The sequence below is a fragment of the Oryctolagus cuniculus genome, chromosome 1, assembly GCF_051225735.1.
Source record: "Oryctolagus cuniculus isolate XC-2025 breed Fujian yellow rabbit chromosome 1, ASM5122573v1, whole genome shotgun sequence".
Classification (NCBI taxonomy): Eukaryota; Metazoa; Chordata; class Mammalia; order Lagomorpha; family Leporidae; genus Oryctolagus; species Oryctolagus cuniculus.
The window spans coordinates 108,901,918-108,927,132 of NC_142867.1; the positions used below are offsets into that span (position 1 = coordinate 108,901,918).

General features: G+C 44.3%; 1 protein-coding gene across 8 annotated transcripts in view; it reads right to left on the bottom strand.

Annotated features, from left to right (window-relative positions):
- The window catches only part of SIK3 (SIK family kinase 3), a 243,407-nt gene that overhangs the window by 12,548 nt on the left and 205,644 nt on the right, over nt 1-25,215 (bottom strand). Inside the window, exons 7-21 of one of the 8 annotated variants that reach the window (XM_051849007.3) lie at nt 22,221-22,339; nt 21,572-21,682; nt 21,184-21,327; nt 20,725-20,802; nt 20,489-20,598; nt 18,690-18,843; nt 18,273-18,428; nt 14,942-15,012; nt 12,590-12,733; nt 8,703-8,853; nt 7,859-7,984; nt 7,509-7,594; nt 6,974-7,083; nt 4,588-4,927; nt 3,077-3,792 (exon numbers count right to left, since the gene is read on the bottom strand). In XM_051849007.3, coding sequence (XP_051704967.2) covers nt 3,077-3,792; nt 4,588-4,927; nt 6,974-7,083; nt 7,509-7,594; nt 7,859-7,984; nt 8,703-8,853; nt 12,590-12,733; nt 14,942-15,012; nt 18,273-18,428; nt 18,690-18,843; nt 20,489-20,598; nt 20,725-20,802; nt 21,184-21,327; nt 21,572-21,682; nt 22,221-22,339 — 2,616 coding nt within the window. Of the gene's footprint in view, nt 1-3,076; nt 3,973-4,587; nt 4,928-6,973; nt 7,084-7,508; nt 7,595-7,858; nt 7,985-8,702; nt 8,854-12,589; nt 12,734-14,941; nt 15,013-18,272; nt 18,429-18,689; nt 18,844-20,488; nt 20,599-20,724; nt 20,803-21,183; nt 21,328-21,571; nt 21,683-22,220; nt 22,340-25,215 lie in introns of all 8 variants that reach the window. The other 7 variants (XM_002708392.6, XM_008260949.5, XM_051849002.3 and 4 more) reach the window with 7 other exon arrangements.

Sequence of the window (25,215 nt, forward strand, 5' to 3'; positions counted from 1 at the left end):
CTATGGCAGATTTGTTAAAAAAAAAAAAAAAAAGGCATAATCACAAAGTATCAACCTGAAGTGAAATCATTACACTCAATAGAAAGGAAATGACGGGGGATAACTGACAAGATGGCACATTGATTTAAAACTCCAGGAGAACTGAGCAGTGTGCCTCTGCTGTAAATCTAGACGATACTCGGTATTTTAGAAAACCTCTGCCCTCCACCTCTAATTCCTTCTTACACGCTTTAAGCCAATCAGGCCTCTTCCCTGAGACATTCTTATCCACTGTTCTTTCCTCAGGCTTTCTCCTGTAAATTCAAATGACAAAATCCTCTTCATCCATCAAGAGCCAACCCCAATACTACACTTCGGGCTACAAACCTACTCTATTCCTCCACTTCAGAACTAACCACAGCACTTGCACCCGACCCTATTTTGCCTGCTGTAGGCACTAACTAGACCAGTATGTCTGTTGAAGGAGGGCCCCTCTGACAATTAGGGAGCAGTGAATACAAGCTCTCTCCTTTCTGCACACAGCACACAGAAGGAAATGGAAAAAGAAATTACAGAAAATAATTTTTGAAGAAAAACGCTTCAAAAAGTATTTAAGTGCATGGCAATCTGGGGTTGGGAAGGGGTAGAAAGTGAAGCACTATTTGCTTTGTTCCTTCCAGGGTGCCTTGCAAATCCAGGACTTGCTCAGTAAGAATTTGTTGGAGTGGGTGCCGGCACTGTGGCACAGCGGGTAAAGCTGCCACCTGCAGTGCTGGCATCCCATATGGGCACCGGTTCGAGTCCTGGCTGCTCCATTTTCGATCCAGCTCTCTGCTATGGCCTGGGAAAGCCATAGATGATGGCCCAAGTACTAGGGCCCCTGCACCCATGTGGGAAGAAGCTCCTGGCTCCTGGCTTCGGATCAGCGCAGCTCCAGCCGTTGTGGCCAACAGGGGAGTGAACCAGCAGATGGAAGACCTCTCTCTCTCTCTCTCTCTCTCTCTCTCTCTGTAACTCTGACTTTCAAATAAATAAATAAATCTTTAAAAAAATAAAAAATTAATCTGTTGGACTGAACCCAGCGACTGTTGGGTTCAGCTGCCACTTGCAGATCTTGACTTAGGGGCAAGTTACTTAACCTCAGTAAGTTTAATTAATAAAACAGGAATAGTAAGAGTTATTACCTTCTAAGCTTGTTGTGAGGATTAAATGAATCTTATATACTAACAACTTCAGATGCCTGGGAACTGGAAATCCCAATAGACATGTTAGCTATTCTCCTTTTTATGTCAACCATAGTATGCTAGTTGCTGGACCCTCTCATTCCCACATGAGCTTTTTCTCATTCCCACTGTGTCCCTAATACCACCATCATCCCATCTCTGCTCCACGTGGCTGAGGTGACATGCCATATTCTGTCAAGTTCTTATAAAAGTCTTCTATGCGGGTGGGTGTTGGTGCAGTGGTTAAGATGTTGCTTGGGATACCCATATCCCATGTCATAGTGCCTGGGTTCAATTCCCAGCTCCACTTTAAACGCCAGCTTCCTGCTAATACACATCTTGGGAGGCAGCAAGTACTTGGCTCAAGTACTTGGGACACTATTACACATGTGAAAGACTCAGATTGATTTCCAGACTCCTAGCTTCAGCCCGACCCAACCCTGGCTGCTGCAAGCATTTGGGGATTGACCTAGCAGACGGAAGATCTCTCTCTGTCTCTCTGTCTCCCTCTTTAATAAAGATTTTTTTTAAGTCTTCCAAGCAGAGTTGAAATCTGCTGCAACTTCCCTATCCTGCTCTTGGTTCTGCCCTGTAATATGAACCCAGAAGTCTAAACCTTTCTTCCACCTGACACGTATGATGTTTCTCTTTAGTTTTTCTTTCCCAACTCTAAACACCCCTAGGTCTGTTAGTCATTCCACATATGACCTGGTTTTAGAAACTTCCACCATTGTATGTCCACCTGAAAATAGTGGCCATAAGTAAACACAATACAACTGCCTGGGGGTAGACCTCTAAGTTGATGACACACATGTATACAGAAGCCCAACATTTAATTGGCATTTGAAACAACCACATTTTCCTATCAATGCGTGATAAGCATGATCAGAAGTCACCAAGTCTTTTGCACATAAATTGCTTTAGAGTAAGGTTGTCAATCCTGCTCTGGGCTGCAGAATCTAAGTCCCTTTGAGGTTGAATTTTGCATGCTGACTCTGAAGGAAAGGACAGGAGATCCAAGTAATTCCAGGAAGAGAATAGCAGAAGGTTGCACAGTTAAAATCCATTTTTATTCCCTTGATGTCAATGGTGAAGAGTGGCAAATTGTTAAGATGTATGATGAGGGGATAGATATCATTCCTGTTTTTAGCTAGGGTGAAGGCTGTGATGCTAATGGAACTATATTTTCTGAAGATCACTACTGCCAGTAATCCTAATATCCTTCAGAATGAAAATGAACACATTCATTGATTATAAAGTGGTACAAAATGAGCTGCTATGGGGCCCCTCATGATGCTGTAGTATTCTATATGTAGCTCATTAATGAAATGATCAGAGTATAATAATTCACATTCACATATTTATATACATTTCTGATCAAGTACTTCTCTCTTTTTCGTTTCCATGCAAACATAGTATGACACAAACACTTAAATATCTGCTTTCATCTGCCTAAGTGCCCTGCAAAGGGTTGTTACTCACCTGCTCCTCTTCCACACACGAGGAAAATGAGGATCAGAGTTCCCATATTCGTGAACGAGGTAAGACCAGGATTAAGGTGCTCTCTTTGTCCCACACATTTACAGTAAGTCTACTTCCTCAGTGCTGTCTGCCTTTATGGCAGAAGCTAAAGGCAGCTATCTTGATGACAGCACTAAGTGCTACTTGTCTCGTCATTGTCACCTTATTCTGAAAACAGACCCCATATCCACCAATACCCACGTCCTACAGGCTTCTCCCCAACAAGGTCCTGAAGGGCTTCTGAGTGGTTTTTTCCTTAGGAACACAGAGTACTTGTTGGAACAAGATAACATTACCGAGTCACTGGAATTAGGCACTGTGGCCCAGGACTTGGATTCTGAGGGGACTCTTACCTCGGCTGGGCACCTTATTTCTACTGAACGCAGCAGGCGGCTGATGTCCATAGGGATGAATCCCCAACTCCTGGGCATGACTCACAGTTCCGAGTAAAGATTCGGGGTCCCCAGGTCCACCGGTACTCAAGAGCAGGGGGCTGTCATGGCAACCTTTGGTCAATGTGCGTGGACTCTTACTATCTGGAAAGCCATCCTTGGCCCCCTCACATGAGCAGTCCTCTTCCATGCTCTCTGAATGCAGCAGTGCCGGCTGATGAGCATAGCCATGGGTCGGGGTGGGTGAGGAAACCTGTGAGATACATTCTTGCACCCTGATTTGTAGAAGATGCTGGGGGCTGGTGTGGTGTTGGTGATAAGAGTCAGTATTTTGATAAGATAAAGCCTGGCGCTCTGTCATACTCTGTCCCCCGAGACTGGGAACCAGACTCCCAGCATCCCCTTGGTTCATGGCCCTGAACAATTCTTGGTACTCTTGCTGCTGTTGCTGCTGCTGCTGCTGCTGCTGTCGTTGTTGTTGCTGCCTTTTAATGAGCTGTGCAAACTCTGCTGGGGGTAGCCGAATGTCCGAGTGGCCGGTGAGTGAATGCCGGGGAGAGAGCAGTCCCTGAAGGATGTGGGGTACCTGCTGGTGTCTTGTATAGTCTGGCGGCGTGGGGGACAGCAGGGCCTGCTGTAGTGCCGATGTGGTATAGTGTGGCGGCTGCTGATGTGCACTGGGAGGGAAGGTGGGGAATTGGTCAAGTGGAGGGACTTTCAGGGCTTGGGTTGGAGGGAACCCCACTCCTGTTGTAGGGCTGTAGCTGCTGGGGGAACCCCGGGACTGGTCCGAAAACAGATGGGGGTGTAAATGCGCCTGGTCGTAGTTAGCAGGGGAGAACCGATTGACGTTCAAGCTGCAGACACAAAAGGGAGTGAGTACCAGGCATCCACATCACAAGAGTGCTAGATTCCCCTGGGGAATAGCTACTACTCTTCCTCAGTAGGGAGCACACCCGCTGGTCCAGAGAATTGAGGTGTGATGGGGAGGAGGGGGATGGGTCATCCCTATTTCAGCCCCTTATTCATTTAACTTGTAAGTTCCAAGGGTCCTGGAGCACTGCGAGCATAGCAGATCTAGCTCCACCTTGAAGGCAGCACTTTGGCAAATCTTAAAACATCCTTTGAGCTATTTAGAGGCAACAATCTCATAGAAGAGTGACAGAGAAAGACTCATAGAAGAATAAACAAGGGGAACTGGCATATTAATATATCCCTCTGATAGGCTTCTTCACTGTAAACAAATAGCTAAAGTAGCTGTGTCCTTTTCCCTCCTCTCTCATTAGCATTTTAATCCTGAGTCCATAAATAGGTTCCAATTTCATCTCAAACCCATCTCCCTGGTTTTAGAAAGGGTGTAACTAGAGCAGAGCCTGGTCAGACCCATTCTCCATCCCCCCTTTTCTCGGCTAAGGGGCTTCCTCCCACCCGGTTCCCTGAGTAGATGGCTAGGGGATGGGAGGCAGTCTCACCTGTGGGCCTCTGCACTGTCAGCACTCAGCTGCTTGGACAAGGGTCGGTGCCCGTAACTGAGGGTGGCCATCAGGTTGGTACGGTGCTGCATCTGAATCTGACTGGCACTGGGGCTCATGGAGATGCCTCGCCCAGCAGAGCCTGCAGCTGGAGCTGCCATGCTGCTGAGCATGTCGACGGGCTCCTGTACTTGGATGGTCACCTGTTGTGACTGGGTAGGCTGCTGCATGCCCAAGCAAGTTAGTGCCACGCTGGGGGGAGGAGAGCAGCTCTCAGACTGCTGCTGGAAGATTGCACTGCGGGAGGGTAAGCCTTGAAACTGGGAGGGAGATGCAGCACCTGGAGAGAGAGGAACTGAGAGTGACCACGAGCCCAGGCTTCCTGCCAGCTGGAAGTAACGAGAGCCAATGAGAACGCTCAACCACACACAATCTGCATAAGACAAGCTAGGAGAATTTGTAAACACCAGATTCCTGGACCTACCCACAGAACACTGATTCCATAGATCAAGGTGGGCCTCTAAGAATCTGCATTTCCAATAAGTTTCCCTAAACCCTGATCCTCTGGTCCACGGATTATTCTTTGAGTAGCTCACTAGGCAGTACTTCTTAAACTTTAACCCACATACAAAATGTTTAAAATGTAGATTCCAGGGGCCAGTACTGTGGCATTGTGGGTAAAGTCTCTACCTGCAGTGCCAGCATCTCATATGGGCACTAGCTATTCCACTTTTTCTTTTTAAAGCTTTTATTTAATGAATACAATTTTTATAGGTACAATTTTGGGAATATAGTGGTCTCCCCCCCATATCTCCTTCCTTCCCCCACTCCCGTCCCACCTCCTACTCCCTCTTCCATCCCATTCTTTTCTTTTTCTTTTTTTTAAGATTTATTTTATTTATTTGAAAGAGTTACAGAGAGAGGTAGAGACAGAGAGAGAGGTCTTCCTTCTGCTGGTTCACTCCCCAGATGGCCGCAGCTGGAGCTGCACCAATCCAAAGCCAGGAGCCAGGAGCATCCTCCAGGTCTCCCACATGGGTGCAGGGGCCTAAGGACTTGGGCCATCCTCCACTGCTCTCCCAGGCCACAGCAGAGAGCTGGATCAGAAGAGGAGCAGCTGGGACTAGAACCGGCACCCACATGGGACGCTGGTGCTTCAGGCCAGGGCATCAACCCACTGCACCACAGTGCCGGACCCTATCCCATTCTTCTTTAAGATTCATTTTTAATTAACTTTATATTCAGAAGAGCAACTATATGCTAAGTAAAGATTTCAACAGTTTACACACATACCCATACACAATGTAAAAAGTACTGTTTGAGAACAAGTTTTGCAGTTAATTCTCATAGTACAACTCATAAGGACAGAGGTCGTCCTACATGGGGAGTAAGTTCACAGTGACTCCTCTTGTTGATTTAACAATTGACAATCTTATTATGATGTCAGTGATCACCCGAGGCTCTTGTCATGAGATGCCAAGGCTATGGAAGCCTTTTGTGACCATAAACTCCATCAGTATTCCAGCTACTCCACTTCTGATCCAGTTCTCTGCTATGGCGTGGGAAAGCAGTGGAAGATGGCCCAAGTCCTTAGGGCCCTGCACTGGTGTGGGAGACCCAGATGAAATTCCTGACTCCTGGCTTCAGACTGGCTCAGCTCTGGCCATTGCAGCCATTTGGGGAGTGAACCAGCGAATGGAAGACTTCTCTCTCTCTGCCTCTCTATAACTCTACCTTTCAAATAAATAAATAAATCTTTTAAAAAATGTAGACTCCAATTTAGCAGGTCTGGAGACTCCATTTGAGAAGAAAGGGTCTCAGGGTCAATTTAGACTTTTAAAGAATATCCAACGAGACTGATAAAGGTCCTAAATTATGTGGTTTGCTCAAGGAATTCTCAGAGTGAAGATCTCTGAAGACTCAAACCCAGCAAAGTATACTCACCTTCACCTCCATCTAAACAGCCACAAACCAGAGGGCCACAGCACAGTGGATCATCAAAGGGAGGCACAACAGTAAAGAAGGCTCAGGAAGCAACGTTTTATTTGGTAGGGTTAGAGAGGGTTTATTTAAAAGATTAGTTATAGTTGATTTTCCCTGAGAATGACTTTGTGCCAGAAACTATTCTAAGTGCTTTATATATATTATTTATTAAATATTATTATCCTCATATTTTACAACTGAGAAAGCTGAGGTACACAGATGTAATATACATAAGGTTTCACAGCTAAACAAATTGGTGGCACCACTGCCAGGCACTGGCTCTGCAGCCCCACATCTAACTACTATGTTATCCTGTCTTTCAAATGCTTTCTGGCACTCAAGACTGAGAGGGTCATTTTGTCTACGTGGCATGCACTGGGTCACCGTGAATCCCTCCACTCACCGTGAGGTTGGATCATGGCACTGTTCATTGGGGGAGGACTATTACTGGGTGGCCTGAAGAGATGGTTGTTGGGGTGGTTGGGGGGTGGGCTTGAAGGCTGAATCCTCAACCTTAAAAACAACAAAACAGATAAAGAAACTTCTTGTGGTGATACTATAATCTTGAGTTAAGTTTCAGCTGTATGATATACACAAATAGCAACTTTTTTTCTTTTTAGTTTTGATAAGCCATCCCCTACAGTCTACTGGAAACCTATCCCCATTTTGTATAACCAGACTTCTCAAAGAGGCCAAGTTCACAGTGGGCCTGTGCCTGGCCTCCTGCATTAGGTATCAGATCACTTTAAGCTATCTGAAGTGGCAAAGGAAGTCAGGATTTCAATTAGGCTCCTAAAATTTAGATTGGTTTCTCTGCTTTTCTAATAGTTTCTTCCAAGATGGGTATTAAAGTAAGCCAGTGTCTCCCATGTGAGTGAGACCAAGGACATTAAGCTATAAAGACACCGGCTTTGGCATAACACAAAATGATTGCTTACCTCTGGAGCTGGTGGGTGAGAAGGGCTGGCTGATTTTCACACGAAGCCTGAAGAGGTGGAGAAGGCTGAGGAGGACAGATGGAGTCCTAAAACATAGATGGGGAAAGCAAGAAAAAAAGAGTTGTGAGCCTGAGGTTAATCAGAGCCATTCTCAGGAGAAACAGAAGTATATGTGACTCAGACTTAGGCTTCTGCGTGTTGTTCAGCAAGCACTCTGATTACCTTTACTCCAACGCATCAAACATAACCGAACTCCACTTTGCCCCGAGCACTCTCCTCCAAAAAGCATATGCAAATCAGCCTGAAAGCAAACTCTAACAAGTTGGAGAAAGCAACGCGTGAGGGCCTACTTGGATTTGTTGCTGGAGAATTTGGTGGTGCTGCTCCTGCTGGTACAACATATGCTGCTGCTGGGTCTTCTCCAGGGTTCTTTCATCAATCTGCCCCCCGTACATCTTCTGTAGCTGCTCACACTCCTGAAGGGAAAGCAGTGAATGCAGATGGGATGCAGCCAGGCCTAGCCCATGCAGTGATCTCAGCAGATGCAGATTTGCCTGAAGAGCTCATGGGCAGAAAGAACCACTGAGAACAGTGTCTTTGACGACCAACTCATTTATATAGGCACCTGTGTACTAAATGTATTCTGCCCTGCACTCTATGAGTGAATGGAAAACTGTGTCTGAGTGTGCACTGTGAAACGTGTGTACAGTGCCCAGGCCACTTGAAGCTTGATCATCAGGAAGAACGAAAGGAAACTGGCCCTCTACGGAAGCCTAGAGGTATGTCTCCCGCTTCTAGGAGCACCGCTCCATACTGACTAGAGTATGCCAGGTGGTAATGACGCAGAGCAGGTTCCAACACGACCCAGCACCTTCTATCAGGAGAGAATGCCAGGGCTGCTCAGAAGTACTTTCCCTGGTGCTTTCCCACTGAAACTCACGCCCAGAAATTCCTCCCCAGTGGGTTATAGAGGCAGAAGAAAAATCTAATCCCTTCACGAGGAAATCAAGTTTGACCTTGGGAGAGCTGTACGTAACGGGAAGTAAGGAAAGAGTTAGGAAGTTAGGCTTTTCTAACCTATTAAAATGCAGTGTTGCTGACAGGAAGGGAGTAGGAAGTAATGCCTGAGCCTCCTGTAATTCAGGTCTCTGTTGCCCACGCTTCTCCAGAGATGCCTGCTGTCTCTTCCATTACCTGCTGCAACTGTTTGATGCTGCTGTTGTTGCCCATTTTTTCCAGGTGAGCTTTGAAGGCCTGGATGCTTGCAGCCCCATCTGAGAACCGGCGCACGGGGGAGAAACGCTCCGTAGGGAGGTGCAGGGTGTTGGAGTCCTTGTAGGTAGAGCTGAATACATGGGAAGACAAGATTAGGGACTAGGCCTCAGGGGTTCTGATTCAATCACATAGGGACCGCTGGTCCAGATGAGCACAGAGATGGCTGGCTGCACGTGTGGCCCTGCATTTTAAGCAACTTCCAAGAGGGTGGTTGTTTCCCTAGCCTGCTTCCCATACAGGGCTCCAGGTACGCATCTTCCATCTCCACTTACCTTTAGTTGGCTTACATTCCAGGGCTGGTGAAGTCCTGGTATCAATACATTCATTTATTACAAATATATTAAGCCAGAGAGAAAAGCTTGTCAGTATCTCCCAGGCCAGGCTCTACAGGAGCGCCTGTGTTTACAATTTTACCTCTATCTAGTGCCTTTAAACCTGAAATTCATCATTTAACCAGCATTTTCCCTGAGCAGTAATCTCTGTATGACCAGCTCATCTAGTCAGCTTTTTGGTCAAAGGTCTGGCAGGACTCATAGGTTCTGTGCTAGAAAATGCAGGGTGGAGGTTGGGGTGTGGGATAATGGGTACTTCTGATCCTGGGATGGAGACAGCACATTCTTAAGGAATGTGGGTCTCAGATCCAGCACCTACCTGGTCAATGAAAATAAGGTTACCTACTATGAAAATCAGTAGCACCTGCCCAAAGGTCTAATAAAAGAGGAATCATGTGGATTACCTTCCAAGACCCAGTGGCTCAATCAGAACACAGCCAGTATCTTACAGAAAGAAAGAACAAGCTATTGATAAGGAAGGCCTAAGAAAGCATCAGGGTTAGACGCTAACACCTATACCTGTTACGTAATCAGAAAGAGATGTTTATGGATTGAGGTAAGCAGATAAAAGACTGCCAAAGCAGCATTCCAGCAGCTGATGGAAAAGGCCAGGGCTTCACGTCCAGGGCACGGATGACAGTACACTCAGCTATGGGTGAAATGATGGATCGCCTTGCCAGGTACTCACTTTGGACTGAAGCAGAAGCAGAGCTAAGGAAGGAGGTTAACAAGCGAGTTCAAATACAATGCAAACAGGAGGGACTAGGAGGAACAATGACTGCGCAGAGGTGTCAAGAGAATTCTGGCAGCAGGTGCGAGCCCTTCACCCACTCTTTGCTAATGATGTCCTGTTTCAGATGCTCCCTGAGGCTGGATACAGAGTGAGTTAATGAGATGAGCATGAACACATATTTGTTTCAGTCACACAAAAGACAAATGATCTGGGGGGACACAATCCAGAAACAGTGATCATGAAAGCTGATATCCAGAGCATTTGCTCAAAACTTCTCTTTTCTCTTTCTGCTTCAGATTTTGAATTAAAGCAAGTATTTTTTTCTTAAAATTTTACTCATATTTTCCAATAACAGACATATTTCTAATTCATTCAGAAAGCTGCGTTTTCCAAAGAATCAATAGTCTCTCCACACAAAATCATTCTCTGCCATCAGAGGAACGATCCTGGGTCCAGGTAGTTCATGACTTTTTCAGAAGCTCTGGTTTGACCAGACTGATATTCACTCAGTACAGCACCGTAACTTCCAGGGAAACATTCTGATGTAGTTGCTCATCTTAGATATACTGATAGTATCAATTGTGCTTGGCTTTATTTTTATCAGCAATCATGTTCAGACAAGCTCATATTAGGCTGATATTCCCAATATACTCTTCAAACAGGGACTTGGTTACCCACCTGGATAAGGTCCATTCTGTGTCAATTTCTTGTAGTAACACTTAGAAAATTGTACATTATAAAGTACACACTTCCAGTAATGAAAAGATTAATCAAATATGTCCTTGGTCTCCATGGTGAATTTCATCTATTAGACCTCAGAAGAACAGATGCCGTTATTTATCATATTTGTTCATCTATGCCATTCTTTAATCATTTCCTCCAGAAAATGAAAGGAATTCAAAAACCTATCCAGGCCACCCATTTTCAGTCTTTTATGGCCTTAGAAAGTTCCTTTTTTCCCACAAAGACTAACTTCAATATCTTGTGTTATATATTTGTACAGTAACTCCTTCAAGACATGCTGAGTTTGCACAAATTTCCCACCTTACAAAAACTGCCACTCATAAAGCACTCTTTTTCTTCCAATTTAAACTGGCTTGACCACAGGAAATCCTTGAAACATGCTACCAAGAGAGTCCACATGAAAACAGATGGCTGACAGACTTCCAGCAGGCAGGGCCTTGATATGAGTGCCGGGTGAAAACCACATCAATGGAACTGTGGGCCAGTGTGGCCTTCCTTTAGCAACCATGTTGACAGGATATAGGGTCTGTGACAGAGGCTGACTGTGGAGATGTGCTGATCTTCATGTTTCCCTGAAAAGAGTGACCCCTGAGGAACACCTAGAATGGAATAAGGAAATTCAAGGGACTTAAGCTGTACAACAGACTCTGACAAAGGCTGAACAACTTCTTGTCAGGCTGTAGAGGAAGGGAAGACAGAGACGAGCAGAATGAAGTGACAAAGCACCTGTCTGCTGTAGCTATGGAGCTCAACATAATGAGAAATCATGGAAATTCACAGGGGGAAGGAAGAGAAGGTGGCTCTCCAGTAATCAGTGCCCTTTGATGAACACTACATGGGTCTTAAGAGATCTTCATTAGATTGTCTTTCTGTGCCATCAGAGTTTTATTTGAGAATCTTCATTCTTGTTATTCCTACCAACCCCCTTTTCACTAGGTTATTCACAGTCACTTATACAAAGCTTATCTTCTTTCTGTCAGAGTTCCAGCGTGGCACTAATTATGCCTCAGCCTGCTCAGAGTTCACCTCCTCTGCTGATTTCATCCAGACCCAGTGGGTAACTAGTTACAGTAAAAACATTCTATCAAGCCTGCAAGTGCAAGTTGGTTGCAAGATTTCATAACACACACATAAACCTAATTTCCTTGGAATGTGATGGCTTCTCAGCCTTCCCAGGAAAGACTTGCTTTCCTCTGTGATCTCAGAAAGACTGAAATTAAAAAAATAAGCTCTGGCAATTGATGATGGTTTTGATAGTGTGGCTTAGGAGCTTGGGAATAGCTTCAGGATAGATGAAGATTTTTAGACATCAAGGTATTCACAGAAGATGAGCATCTTCTGGATCTAGGACCGTGTCATCCCTCCTGCTTCCAGGTTTATTTGGATTCAATGAAGTTTTCTTGGTCAGGAAGATTAAACTTGCTTTTACTTCTTCAAGAGAATGAATTAGAATGTCACAGAGACCTAGCAGAAGATTATGCCATCAGGATATTCAAAGAATGACTTCTCAAGCACATTAGTTAAGAGTGTACAGCATCTCTGCTCTACCATCCAGAAGGGGATGTATCTTCCTCCATCTCCAAGCTCGTTGTTCAATGGTCACACGGTATGGAATGCTCTTTCTTTTGTAGGTGATGAATTATTAAAGGTCAAGTCTATTAATATGGCTACAAATCCTCCCATTTCCAGTTGGCCTTCTGAGAGCTTTACTTCCTTGTAGTTCTCAAGTTCAATTTCATGTATGAGTCAATATCCAGAATCATGGGAATCAATGCAGACAATAAACAGGTCTGCAAGGTAATGGGAAAGAAGGATCTTGTCTTGCTCAGGGCTCAGTAGAAAACCTTTGCCCTGTGCATTGCTTAATGCAAGAAGTTGAGAAGAGGTGAGTTCAGGATGACAGCTGGCTTCTATTTAAAGCCTTGATGCTAATCACCATCACTGTGAGACTGTCCAGTGAGCCTCAAGGAGCTCCCACAGCTCAGGTGGCTACTCACCGATGCTGATCTGGTACCAGGTGAGGAGGCCAGACCCGGGAACGGAAAGGCTGCTGTCCTAGCTGTCGTTGTAGGTCCGGTGGGATCTCAGCTGTAGGGTTGGTCATGGCCAGTGTATGTCTTTTGGACCTATTTGCCAAGTACCTGCAACAAGCAGGAGCACATTTCACAGTAAAAAAGACAGACAGGAATATTCCTCCACAAGAAGCAATAGAAGTTAATCCAAAGCACTCTGTGAAACAGTGCCAGAGCTCCAAAAGGGCTCCATGGCACACAGATCCCTGACAGATGGAAGTGAAACATGTCTAAACGGCCAAGAAAAGCTGGCTTAACATCGCAGCTGCTGAATTTTGGACCTAAGAGTAGCCATCGAAGAGAAGAAAGAAAGCAGATCAAGCTCAAAAGGACGATCAACTTTCCTTAGTGCATTCAACAGAAGAATTTATTGTCTACAGGTTTATGTTATTCCTCCTTCCCCTTCAAATTCCAAAATGCAAGTTAGAAGCAGTGAGCCTAAGGACTATTTCTAGAGATAAGCAAGGGAGATACTCCGAAGGATACCACATTTGAATCTTGAACTGATAGGCCCGGGTTTTGAGACTGTTCTCATTATGTCTCACAAAAACCAGATCCTTCCATGTGGGCAGAAAGCTCCAAAACCACCTCGGTGGTTATGCCCTGTGATTGTAGCAGACATCGGAGAAGGAAAAATGATGTGCCCAGGGAATCAGCATTCTGTAGAGGATGAAGAACTAAAACCACATGAAAAGTTTAGAATTGTTTTTAGGGGAAAAAAACGGCAGGCAAGAAAACAGAAGTTTCAAAAGTGAAAGAGTTCACAAGCTGATGACTTTCTCTGGAAAATCTTTCAGTCAATACCATGAACAAGAATATCAGTCCCCCTTCGACCGGTTGGTGACTTCCTCCACCACTGCTGTTCTTGGGCATGAATAAAAGAAGTACTATCCCATTTTATCAAACCCGATAGGCATTATCCCCTTTCAATGTTGATCTAAGGAAGAAAAAAGGTGGAGCTGGAGGAGGTGAAGTACAAGACAAAGAAGATAAAGTAAAATATTGCAGTCTATATTAAGGTAGAGAAGCAGTGAATTTCCAAATTTTTCATTTCATCATGATACCAGTAAGACCCCTTTGCAACCTTATACACTTTGTTATCAGTAAACAATAGAAACAACAGCATCAAGAGAAAAAATGTCACCAGTTTTCCCTCTATTGGCTAAACTGTAGAAGGAGCTGGCCCACCTGCCAACACTTCTGTGTGCCACGGTTTCCTTTCCACGTGGGACCAGCTTCTTTCTGAATAGTAGCTCTCATACAGAACTACTAGGGGTAGAAAGAGTGTCCTGGCCAGCAACTGTCAGGTTCTTAAAATGGTTTTATTTCATTCTTAACTACCCTGCCCATTTAAGCTAAAATCAGATAACAGACTGTAAAGTAATTAGTGGTATGAAAACTTGCCAAAGAGTAAGCCATCAGTGGTTTAATATCCATTTGATAAAGACACCCAAAGTTTCTTCAAGAGCCCATGAAAACCATTTTATTTCAATTTCCCTCAAGGGAAAAACATATAATCACGAAGAACACCTGCATTTCTGGGAAAATACATGCTGGATTTTGGTGAAATTCCCTCCCCGGAAAATAAGAACGACAACTCCCACAAGGAGGCATGCACGGAGTTGAGAACCAGGGCTAATGGAACTGAGGTCAAAGGAACGGTACAGCACGCCTGGTTCTCTGTGATGTCGTTCTCTGTGAACTGGGCATCTCTCAACAAGGCTCTGCCAACAATCAATATCTGCAATTGTCCCTGGCCCAAATTCCATATTCATTTTTCAATATCTCATTGTTGGTACAAGGGAGTGGAAGAAGCACACAGCACACAATACAAGAGGTATTCATTCTCCTGGAAAGGAAGAGTCCATGCCAGAGGTCCATAGCCAGACCAGCTAGGATCACTGTCATCCCAAATCTCCAATTCCTTTTCAGTAAACAGTTCTTGGCAGGTAGGAGCAGGCTTTGTGCCTTGTGAATACTATCAGAGTTGCAATATGAACACAGGGGGCAAGGAAGGAAGGAAGGAGGACAGAAAAAGTTCTTATGGTTATTGCTGTCACTTAGGGGACTTCCAATGGCGCTTACAGAAATGAGATTTTCTGGGCAGTCTTCTGTTACTTCCATGTGGGGAGGAACATGCCATCTGGCTTGAGCAAAGAGACCACACAAATGTTGAAGCTGCACTGTACCACCTCCTTGGGCAGAGGTGACCTTTCGTTGGTTGCAGGGGGAGCCTGCCCAAGGACGTTCTGCAAGCACTGCCAGATGTCACATTACCTCTGCACAGCTTCCTGATCTGGCTCCCCGTCTGAGCTCTCCTCGTCCACAGGGGTAACTGCTGGCACTGCCTGAAGAGAAATAGGAAGGAAAAGCTCAAGGTGGCTGCTTATGCTGTAACATCTCTTATCCCTGGGACCGGACTTGGGGCAAGACTTTCTGTTAACCCTCTTGTTTACAAAACTGTTCCCAGATCTTTGGGTTACATACAGCTTTCATATGCTTACTGTTCATTTTTACCTTGACACTAATTTGGATTCCTTCCTTCCTTTATTTATTTATTTATTTTTTTGACAGGCAGAGTGGACAGTGAGAGAGAGAGACAGAGAGAGAGAGAGAGAGAAAGGTCTTCCTTTTGCCGTTGGTTCACCCTCCAATGGCCGCCGCCAGCGGGCTGCAGCCGGCGCACCGCACTGATCCGAAGGCAGGAGCCAGGTGCTTCTCCTGGTCTCCCATGGGGTGCAGGGCCCAAGCACCTGGGCCATCCTCCACTGCACTCCCGGGCCACAGCAGAGAGCTGGCCTGGAAGAGGAGCAACCGGGACAGAATCCGGCGCCCTGACCGGGACTAGAACCTGGTGTGCCGGCACCGCTAGGTGGAGGATTAGCCTAGTGAGCTGCGGCGCCGGCCTGGATTCCTTCCTCTTATTACCTTTATCCATTCATGTATTCACCCAACAAATAGCTGAAAGCCTACCGTATTACATGATAAAATGGGAACTTACAGATAGAGTCTTTGCCTTCATTTCATAGTCTAGTGGAAAACAGCAGCAAGTAAACACACAAGTACAGAAGTATGGCTAAGTCCTCTAATAGGGAGACTAGGGAATTAAGGAAGGCATCCTGGAGGAGGTGAACACCTCACCTGAGATCTGACAGATACATAGGAGCTACCAGGCAAAGAAGCAAAGGGTAATGGTTTCTAGGCGGAGAGAAAACAGAAGGCATGCGGGGATGAGGCAAGTCCATGGAAAATGCACATTATGAAAAAACTAGGCATGGACTGAAATTTTTTGTACCAAACTAAAAAAACTTAGCTGTTCGTTCTGTTTCTCCATAAACTGTTTGAAATACCTTTAAATCCGAGGATCTGAAAATATAGGAGTGTTAACCTGGAATATCCAGGAACTGACCTGTCGGTTTCATATTAATATTATTATCAGAGTTTCAATGTCTTAATTCCAGGAAAAGCCATGAATGATTTCAAAGGTACATTTTAATACACAACATGTAATTGTATAGTTGTAATTCAATACTTTAAAACTAACTTCAGTGAAAAGAGAACCACCACAATGCACGCCTCACTGTGACAGTGTCCTCAACTGCATGGAGACGGAAGGTGGCACACTCATGGCTATGCATAGCTCGGTGCCCACAAATCACCATGCCCCCCCCCATTACAAAACCAAAAAAAACTTTTTCAAATAATTCATTTTTTAAAATCTAGAGTTTCCAGATCCTTCAATATATTTCTACAAGAATGGAGAAAACAGGGTTAGGAAGGAAGTGGCTGTACATGAGGCAGAGGAGGAATGCTGTGGCCAGTTATAAATGGCCTTAAATATCATACTAGAAAGTTTATTTTGAGGAAGGGCAGTAGTGAATCACTAAAGAGTTTGAAGCAGGGCCATGATGCTATAAGAACTGTATCTGAAAAAGCTAGGAACCTTTAGTTGCAGGGTGAAAAGTGCTGGTGGTAGAGATCATGAGACAAGACTGGAAGCAAAGAAGCCAGTTAGGAGTCCATTGTGTTAATCCAGGCAATGGATGACAGTGATCTCAGTTAAGAAAAAGGCTGCAGAGATGCAGAGAAGACATTTAATTCATGGGCACCACATAACTGGTTTCATATGGGGGCATAAGGGACAGGCAAGAGTTAAAGATCATATCCATATTCATAGCTTGCATAACCAGAAGAATGACAGCACCACTCACTGTCAGCCAAGGGGAGGAACAGGCTTCTGAGAGTCCTAAGCTCATTTTTGAACATACTGAATTAAAATTGTAAGTACTGTGGGATAACCAACTAAATCTACTGATGAGACCTTCTTACCCTTGTACTTATACTTGTATACAGATGTGCAGAATTGAGAACACTCTGGGCTGGAGAAACAGATGGTAAGTTAAATTATGGGACTGGGCAAACTCATCCAGAGGTAGTATGTAAAGTGAGCTGGGAGTTAAGGGCCTAAGACAAAACTCAGGATTTGCCAACTGCAAGGAACAAACAAACTGTGGATAGGCATGGGACAAAGAATATGTTGTCACAAATGGGAAAAAAATAAAGTCTATTTCAAAGAAAAAATGGTCCTCAGTGACTAATACAGTTGAGATGTCTAAAAAGATAGATTAAAAATGTCCACTGGCTTTATCAACAAGAACTTATTAGTGACCTTGACCGAAACAGTTATAGCAGAGAAGTCATCTCACTTCCTATAAAAATTTGTTCCTGATCCCTCCTAACCCACATTGATTTTGTCCATCCCTGAATGCCTCTGCCACCTGTTAGTCTACACTATTTACTTTGGCACTTAAACTCATACAGTTTTTTACTATTATTCAAATACTTTCCATTCATTCATTGATTTTTGTCTTCCCATCTTATAAGGTCAAGGATGCCAACAGCTATTATATATAATTCTGTCACTTTCCAGATATCAGTGTTATTGAAGTGTGGCCCAAGGACCCATGCCTATCCACAAACTGTCTTGTTACCAATCCATGATAGAAAAATAACCAGAAGAAAACCAAAACTCAGAGGAGGAAAATTTTCTTTGGTTGTGATCATAAAGTGAATATAAAAAAGATGAGACTGAGAAATACCACCTGACTATGCTAGAGCTTCTGAAAGCCAAATAAGTGATCTATGTGGTATCAAAAATGTGAGGTGGTGTTTGCTGATCAAAGGAGAAAGAGTGGAGATAGGCAATTCTGGACCCCAGCCATGAAAGCAATTAACTCCAGAGAGCACTATTAATTCAGCTGCCTTCTGGCAGGGATACGTATCCGTGAGAACGCTCTGAGCTAGACTACTGCTCAAACTTGCAAAGGTACTGGTCCTTGACTTAGGGTGCCTGTGAGTGGTCCACTGCAGAAGATGCTTTCCAGGAACAGGGTTCCACTTAGAAATTATTTGGTTAAGTAAGGAAATGAGCCAAAAAATAACAGAGATGGGAACAGTCTACTATATGAAGAAAATAGGAATATATTGAGCATAATACATCTGTAGGAAGAGTAAATTCCAAGACCTAGCTAGGTCTGGGTCCCCAGCCCTATGCCCACAACCCTTTTATCACATCTCTGGGAAAGCTGGGCTCTGTGCTGCTACTCACTGGTGTCATGGTGACAAGTGGGGAGGGTCCCCGTGGGCGCTTCAGCAGCTGCTGGGCATGCAGTTGGATGTTGGCTCCTCCATCTGATGCCCTCCGGCCAAGGGGGCCCATTCCATTCAGTAGCTGTAGGGTGGGTGGCTGTAACAGAGACTGCTCCTAGCAGGAACAGAGTGGGAAGCATAAACTGGTGAGATAAAGGGGGAAGAGGAGTGAAAACAGCAGTACTTTATCTACTGAAATTAAGGGATCTTTTGACTGTAAGGTAGACTAGCAAAATCTTCCCTCTGCTTTGCAACAGAAATCATCCTTCCCTAAAAGGAAACCCTTAAATCCTGGAATAGATTCCTAGGGAAAGCCTCCCAAAGGAAGCTCAAAGTTTGTGTCTCCTGGGGCAAGCCCTCTTCCATATCCAGGTACCTTGTACTCAAGCTGCCCAGTTGGTTGCAAATTTTGCATGGGTAGCAGGTTATGCATAAAGTTCATGTTAGGGGCCACTTGCAGGAATGGAGCTTGTGGGTTGACACCAGGAAAGCCTGGTAGGAGCTTCTGTAGATCTTCCATGACTTCCGTGCTGTTAAGAAACAGTATGTCAGAGAAATCTGGTTAATATTCTTATTCAAAAGTGCATATATCCCAAAATTGATAACAGTACAATTTGTCTTATTATTGTTATTTTACTTCTAAAATCGTATTTCTAAGGTCCACAAAAAGAAGCCTAATGGGTGGAATCTGACTCTCTGCCACTTTACTACTTGGGCCTGAGGATTGTCATTCCTTGTTGACCACTCATGTGAAAAACAACAGCTCTAGGCCAAGAGGAAACACTGGCACCAGTCCAGTTCAGGTTTTCAAAGCCTGGAGGTGAACAGCTAGTCTGTGGAGAACACAGGCCATCCGATGAGACAATGACTGCCCGAAGTAGCAACTGATTCACCGGGGAAAGAATGCGAGTATTCTTGTCAGTGGTGACAGGACAGATAAGTACTGGGTGTACAGAGCTGTCACGCTACAACAGCAGGTTTTACAGCATACTTTAAAATAAGCGAGCTTTCCACTAACAGAGCAACTCAGAACTCCACCCCTTCGCAGCTGACAGTCTGTGGAGCCACAATGTTCCCCTATTGCCTGTTTGATAGTAGGCCGAGACCAAGAAATGGAAAGCAAGCAAACCAGCAGGAATGGGAGTCTTTTTTTGAAAATCATGTGGAGAAAAGAGAGATTTGTAAGGAAACCACTTTTGCTCCTAGTTGAACTCTCAGGAAAACTCTTGCCTCTAACTTCTCTTCCCTACTCAGCAAAGAAAAGTATCCAGAAAATAAGTAAAGCTATTTTTAATATTGAGAGTTCTCAACTGTAGAACAAACATGGGCCAAGCTGGTCTTTAGTCCATTTCCCCACTATGAGGGCCAGTAGGGAACTTCATGAAAACACTTCGGGAAACTGGTATGTTTTTGGATTCTTATTTGCTGAATTTTTAATTGTCCACATAAAGAAATTACATCATATAATTTGTCCTCACTTCCCCAAGAAGAGTTCCATTACAGCATGTGGCAAACATCTCTAAAGGCTGTCAAACTGAGATGGATTTTTAAAAGATATGTGTTTTATTTATTTGAAAGGCAGAGTGACAGAGAATGAGATCTTCCATCAGCTGCTTCACTCCCCCAATGGCCACAACAGCTGGGCCGGGCCAGGCTGAAGCCAGATGCCTGGACCTCCATCCAGGTCTCCTACACCATGGCAGGGGCAAAAGTACTTGGGTTGTTTTCTGTTGCTTTTCCAGGCACCTTAGTAGGAGCTGGATAGGAAACACAACATCCAGGACTCAAACCTGTCCTCTGTTATGGGATGCTGGTTCCAAAGGCAGCAGCTTAACCCACTTCACCATGATGCTGGCCCCTCAAATGAATTTTAAGAATCACTTTTATGTAACTTAGATCAGAAGTCCTCAATCTGTAGGCAAAGATGATATCATAGTCTTCAACAGTATTGTGATTAATCGGGATGATGGTTCTAACGCCCACTATCCACTAGGACACCTGACAATTTTTTAGTCAAATCAAGTCTGATCTACGGTATGGTCCCTGGAATGGGTTTAAAACCTGTCTTAGCCACTTGTTTAGATCTCATCTGGGGGTTATAATGAAGTGGAGAAAACCTGCCATGGTAAGAATTGATAGCCAAGTGGGAATTCTTGGCTTTGGCCAGATACTCACCGTGGGTCAGCCACACCCACTGTGTGCCTCCTCATGGACAAATAGCGGACCAATGCTTCAGGAGATGGTTCTTCACCCTCATCACTATCCAAGTTCACTGTCCCATCCGGCTGAGGTGGAGGGAAAGAAAATCAGTTAGAAATAAACAGTAATTAGAAATAAGAAAGAAAGGAAGGAAGTGTGGATACGGGAAAGAAAATGGTTTCGGCTAACAATCATCAGAGGTTGCTACTTGCCTCCACAATTTGGTTCTCTGGGTTGATCAGCTGCACCTGGGGAACGCTGAGGTTCATAGTGGTACCTGACTGCTCTGCCTGAAAAGCAGTACACATAGACACACACAGCTTTAACAACAGAGGCAAACAGGAGCAGTCTTTCAAAATCATCTTGATTGCTAAAGTCTTTGGTTCCTTTGCCCTTAAAATTCATAACAAGGAAGCTTTCTTTAGAGAGGAAAGTATTTCCCAGTGATTTTTCTTGAAAAATCAAACAAAAACAACTATTGTAGCCCATCCATCCTCTCTTCAAATAAAGGTTCAGATTTGACTGACCCCTGAACCAAAAAAAGAGGTAGAACAGGAAACTCTCTTGATTTAGGGTTGGTGAGCAATGGCTAATCTTTACCACTCCCCATCTCCCCCGCCTCACCCCCGATGTTACTTTTCCTGAACTAATTCAGTGGAGTTATTGCCCACCTGGATATTGACTGGTGCTTGAAATGCCATGGCTCGGGGCATGCTAGGGAGTGCTCCGAGACGCAGGGTTTTATGTCTTTTGTGGCGATCACACAGCAGGCTGTAGATTGCACTATAGTGATCATAGGCATCTGATCTTAATGACTACCAAAAGAGAAGGAAACAGAGCAAAAACCCTGATGAAATGGCATGTCACTGGCCAAAGCCCTCTCAATAATAACACCAGAACACCAAAGCACCTTCTTTCCTTCCTTCCAAGGCCCAGGGAGGAAAAGGAACGTGGAGGGAAACAGAAAGACCCAGGTTGTCAGGGAGGAGGAAGGACAGAAAGGGCAGACAGAGGAAGGCCTGCTACATCTGACTTTGTTCTCCAGTCCTTCACAGATACCTGCAGCGTCCGCTCTTTGTCCAGTCCCATGTCTTCCATAGCCAAGAGAACATCCTCATTGAGGGGGTCCACCTGTCTTTCTTCCTTTAGTTGTTGGCATTCAGCTATTAACTGTAACATAAAAAGAAGGAAGCTATCAAATCCTCAACTGTGTCGATATGGCACATCATATATAATGACGAAGCTATTCCATGCCCATGAGTGTGGGATTTTTTTTTTCTTGCCTCAAAGTGTAAACAAGACAGCCCTGTCAGTAGTCAAGATCTCCCTGGTACCTGAACTCCTTTGAGGACCTAAGATAGCAAATAATGGTTTAAATAAAGGTACGCTACAGGAGCCACTGAACTGAAGAAACTGAGAGGAAGGAGCGGTATCTTGGTGAGTGAAGGGCAGATCTGTGAGCTGCACTGTCTGAAAAGCCAAAAGCAGATGATGAGTCCGAGACAACAGTAGGGAACTGGTATCACTATTCTCCAACAATTCCGACGGCTTTCCCTCCCTTAGTGCTTGCTTCACTTGCTGCTTTAGTACTTCACAGCAGTTCGTTCCTAGCGTCCATCTATCAGGCCATGGCCTTATTATAATCACATGGAGAAAGACTGCAGCAGTGCTAAGAGGAGTTGCCTGAGGAAAGCGGGACCCAGCTCACCCTGTCGAAGTTGGGGTCAGCGTCCCCGAGCTTCATCCACTTGTGCTTGCAGATCTGCTCCATCGAAAGGCGCTTATTCGGGTCTAACACCAGCATGTGCCGGATCAAGTGTTCACATTCTGCAACAGACAAATGGCCTGGTGAGGGAAGCACGAATGGAGCTGAGGATCTTGAGGCAAAGTCAAGTTCCTTGCTTCTCATTTTGTCTCTCTTGTTCCTCCATCCTTACCCATTTTACTGCTTACTCCAGAAAGGGCTAGGCAAAGGCAAAGAGTGGAGAAAAGAGAAATTGGAATGCAGTAGCCTGGGTAATGTCTTTGCTCAGTCTACCCACAAAAACTCTGGGAATGATCCATGTATTTCATTTATTTATATTATGTATGACTCCATTTAGTACAATGAATGAGGAGTGGAATTCCATCTTCTTTTATGTATTAATATGTGCATACTAACACATAATGCTTTTGGCCTACATGTGTAACAGCTGTCTTCAAAACTCAAGGAATTTGAAATCTCTGATGGTTCAAGGCATGTGGGGAGAGAGGAACAGGCACAGGCTACCTCTTTACCAGACACTAGGATTCAACCAACTTTATAATTTTTTCAGTGTTGTTTAAACATTCACAGGCACATAAAACTGGGCTCTGAGCTACAAAGATTCAGATCAACAGATACTTACACAGATTATATTGCAGAAAGAAAAACGGATTTCAAATCAAGAAACCTGTATTCTGACTTCAAAACCACCTCTGTAGAACTCATCTGTAACCTGGAATTACTGAAGATCGTACGGAAGTAACAGTTGTGATGAAACTGCTGCTACTGCTGATAAAATAGCCATGTTGTTTCTAAGTACTTAACAATTATTATCTTATTTAATTCTGACAGCAATCTTGGGAAGAATGTGCTATCATTGGACCCATTTAAAAAATGGTAAAAATCAAGCACAGAGAAGAAACTTATTCGAGGTCACATGATTATCAAGTCAGATGTCAAATCTGATGGTCTGACTCATTACCATCATGCAGCTCTGCACAGAGCGGATGGCAGATCCAAAACCCAGAGCAATTAACATCTTTACCTGAGCCATCATAAAAACGTCTTAACTAGTCTTTCTGCTTCATTATAATCTACACTCCATGCAGAGGCAAAGGGGATTTTTTTTTTTTTTTTAAAGCATAGGTTCGTGCTTTTCATTACCTTGCGTGTAATTCTCTAGTCTCTTCCCACAACCCTCAAAGTAAAATACAAAGCTCTGGGCCCACAAGACCCCTTCCTACTTCCAGGCTCCTGCCTACCTCTCTGACTTCCTCTCCTGCTATTCTGGCCTCTTGGAATCTCTGCACATCTTCACGCATGCCCACCCAATGGGATTACAGTTGCTCTCTTCTTTAACTGGAATATTATTCCTTAGACCTTCACACGGCTGGCTCCGGGTCATTCACGTAAGAGCTTAAAACGTTACCTCTGCAGAAAGCACTTATCTAACCACCTGCTCTGAACTAGGCCTCAATCCCTCTATTATATATGAATTTTCTTCACACTAATTACCTCTTTGTGAAATCTTGTTTATGTGTTTACTTGTTTATTGTCTGACTACCCCATCACAATGCTAAAGTCATGTCTTTCTAACCACTGTATCTAACATCAAACCTCCAATATTAAAAATGGTCACTATATCTCATGAGCTGAATAATTATCTACTGAATATATGAACAAATGCTTATTAAATATTTAATCTAATAAAATGAGATTGTATTTGTCAAATGTTTTTTTAAAAAGATTTATTTATTTGAAAGGCAGAGCTACAGAGAGGCAGAGAGAGAGAGAGAGATAGAGAGGTCTTCCATCCACTCCCCAAATGGCTGCAATGGGCAGATGCCAGGAGCCAGGAGCTTCTTCCGGGTCTCCCACGTGGGTGCAGGGGCCCACTCAAAGACTTGGGCCATCTTCTACTGCTTTCCCAGGTTATATTTGAGAGCTAGATGGGAAGTAGAGCAGCCAGGACTCAAACCAGGGCCCATATGGGATGGTGGTGCTGCTGGCAGCGCCTTTACCCACTACGTCACAGCGCCAGCCCTGTGAAATGCTTTTTAAAACATGAAGTTCTCGGAAGTTTTTAAAATTTCCACCTCTATTTCATTATAACTTTCCTAAAAACAAAACTGGACAGTGAAAATAAAATAAATCATGTCAAATTTAAAAAAAGACTTTATATACCGAGCACTGTGCTTATCAACTTTATTCCACTTAATCTTCACGACAGCCCTAAACTGGATACTATTGTGAACACTATTTGCAAATAGAGAAGAAATAAAATTTAGGAAAGCTAGATAGCACACTCAACATCATGAACTAATGGCAAATATCTTCACATGGACATAAATTCTGTTTTATCTTTTCAAAGATGAATTCAATTGTGCAATTTCTATACCATTTGACAAATACCATTTTATATCACTGCCTTGAAAGGAGTACTAAGAATGATTAAAACACATTCTTCTTGGCTGGCGCCGTGGCTCACTAGGCTAATCCTCCACCTAGTGGTGCCGGCACACCGGGTTCTAGCCCTGGTCGGAGCGCCGGATTCTTTCCTGGTTGCCCCTCTTCCAGGCCAGCTCTCTGCTGTGGCCAGGGAGTGCAGTGGAGGATGGCCCAAGTGCTTGGGCCCTGCACCCCATGGGAGACCAGGAGAAGTACCTGGCTCCTGCCTTCGGATCAGCGCGGTGCGCCAGCTGCAGTGCGCTAGCCGTGGCGGCCATTGGAGGGTGAACCAACGGCAAAAGGAAGACCTTTCTCTCTCTCTCTCTCTCTCTCACTGTCCACTCTGCCTGTCAAAAAAAAAAAAAATTCTTCTTAATTTTTAATTTATTCTAACTTTAAAATAAGATGAAATAAAGCCCCTATATCAAAATTATTTTTATGGCAGTCACCAATTTGTTCTTGCTTTATGATTAAAAGTACATTCAGATGCAGTGTAGATCTCAAAGACTAT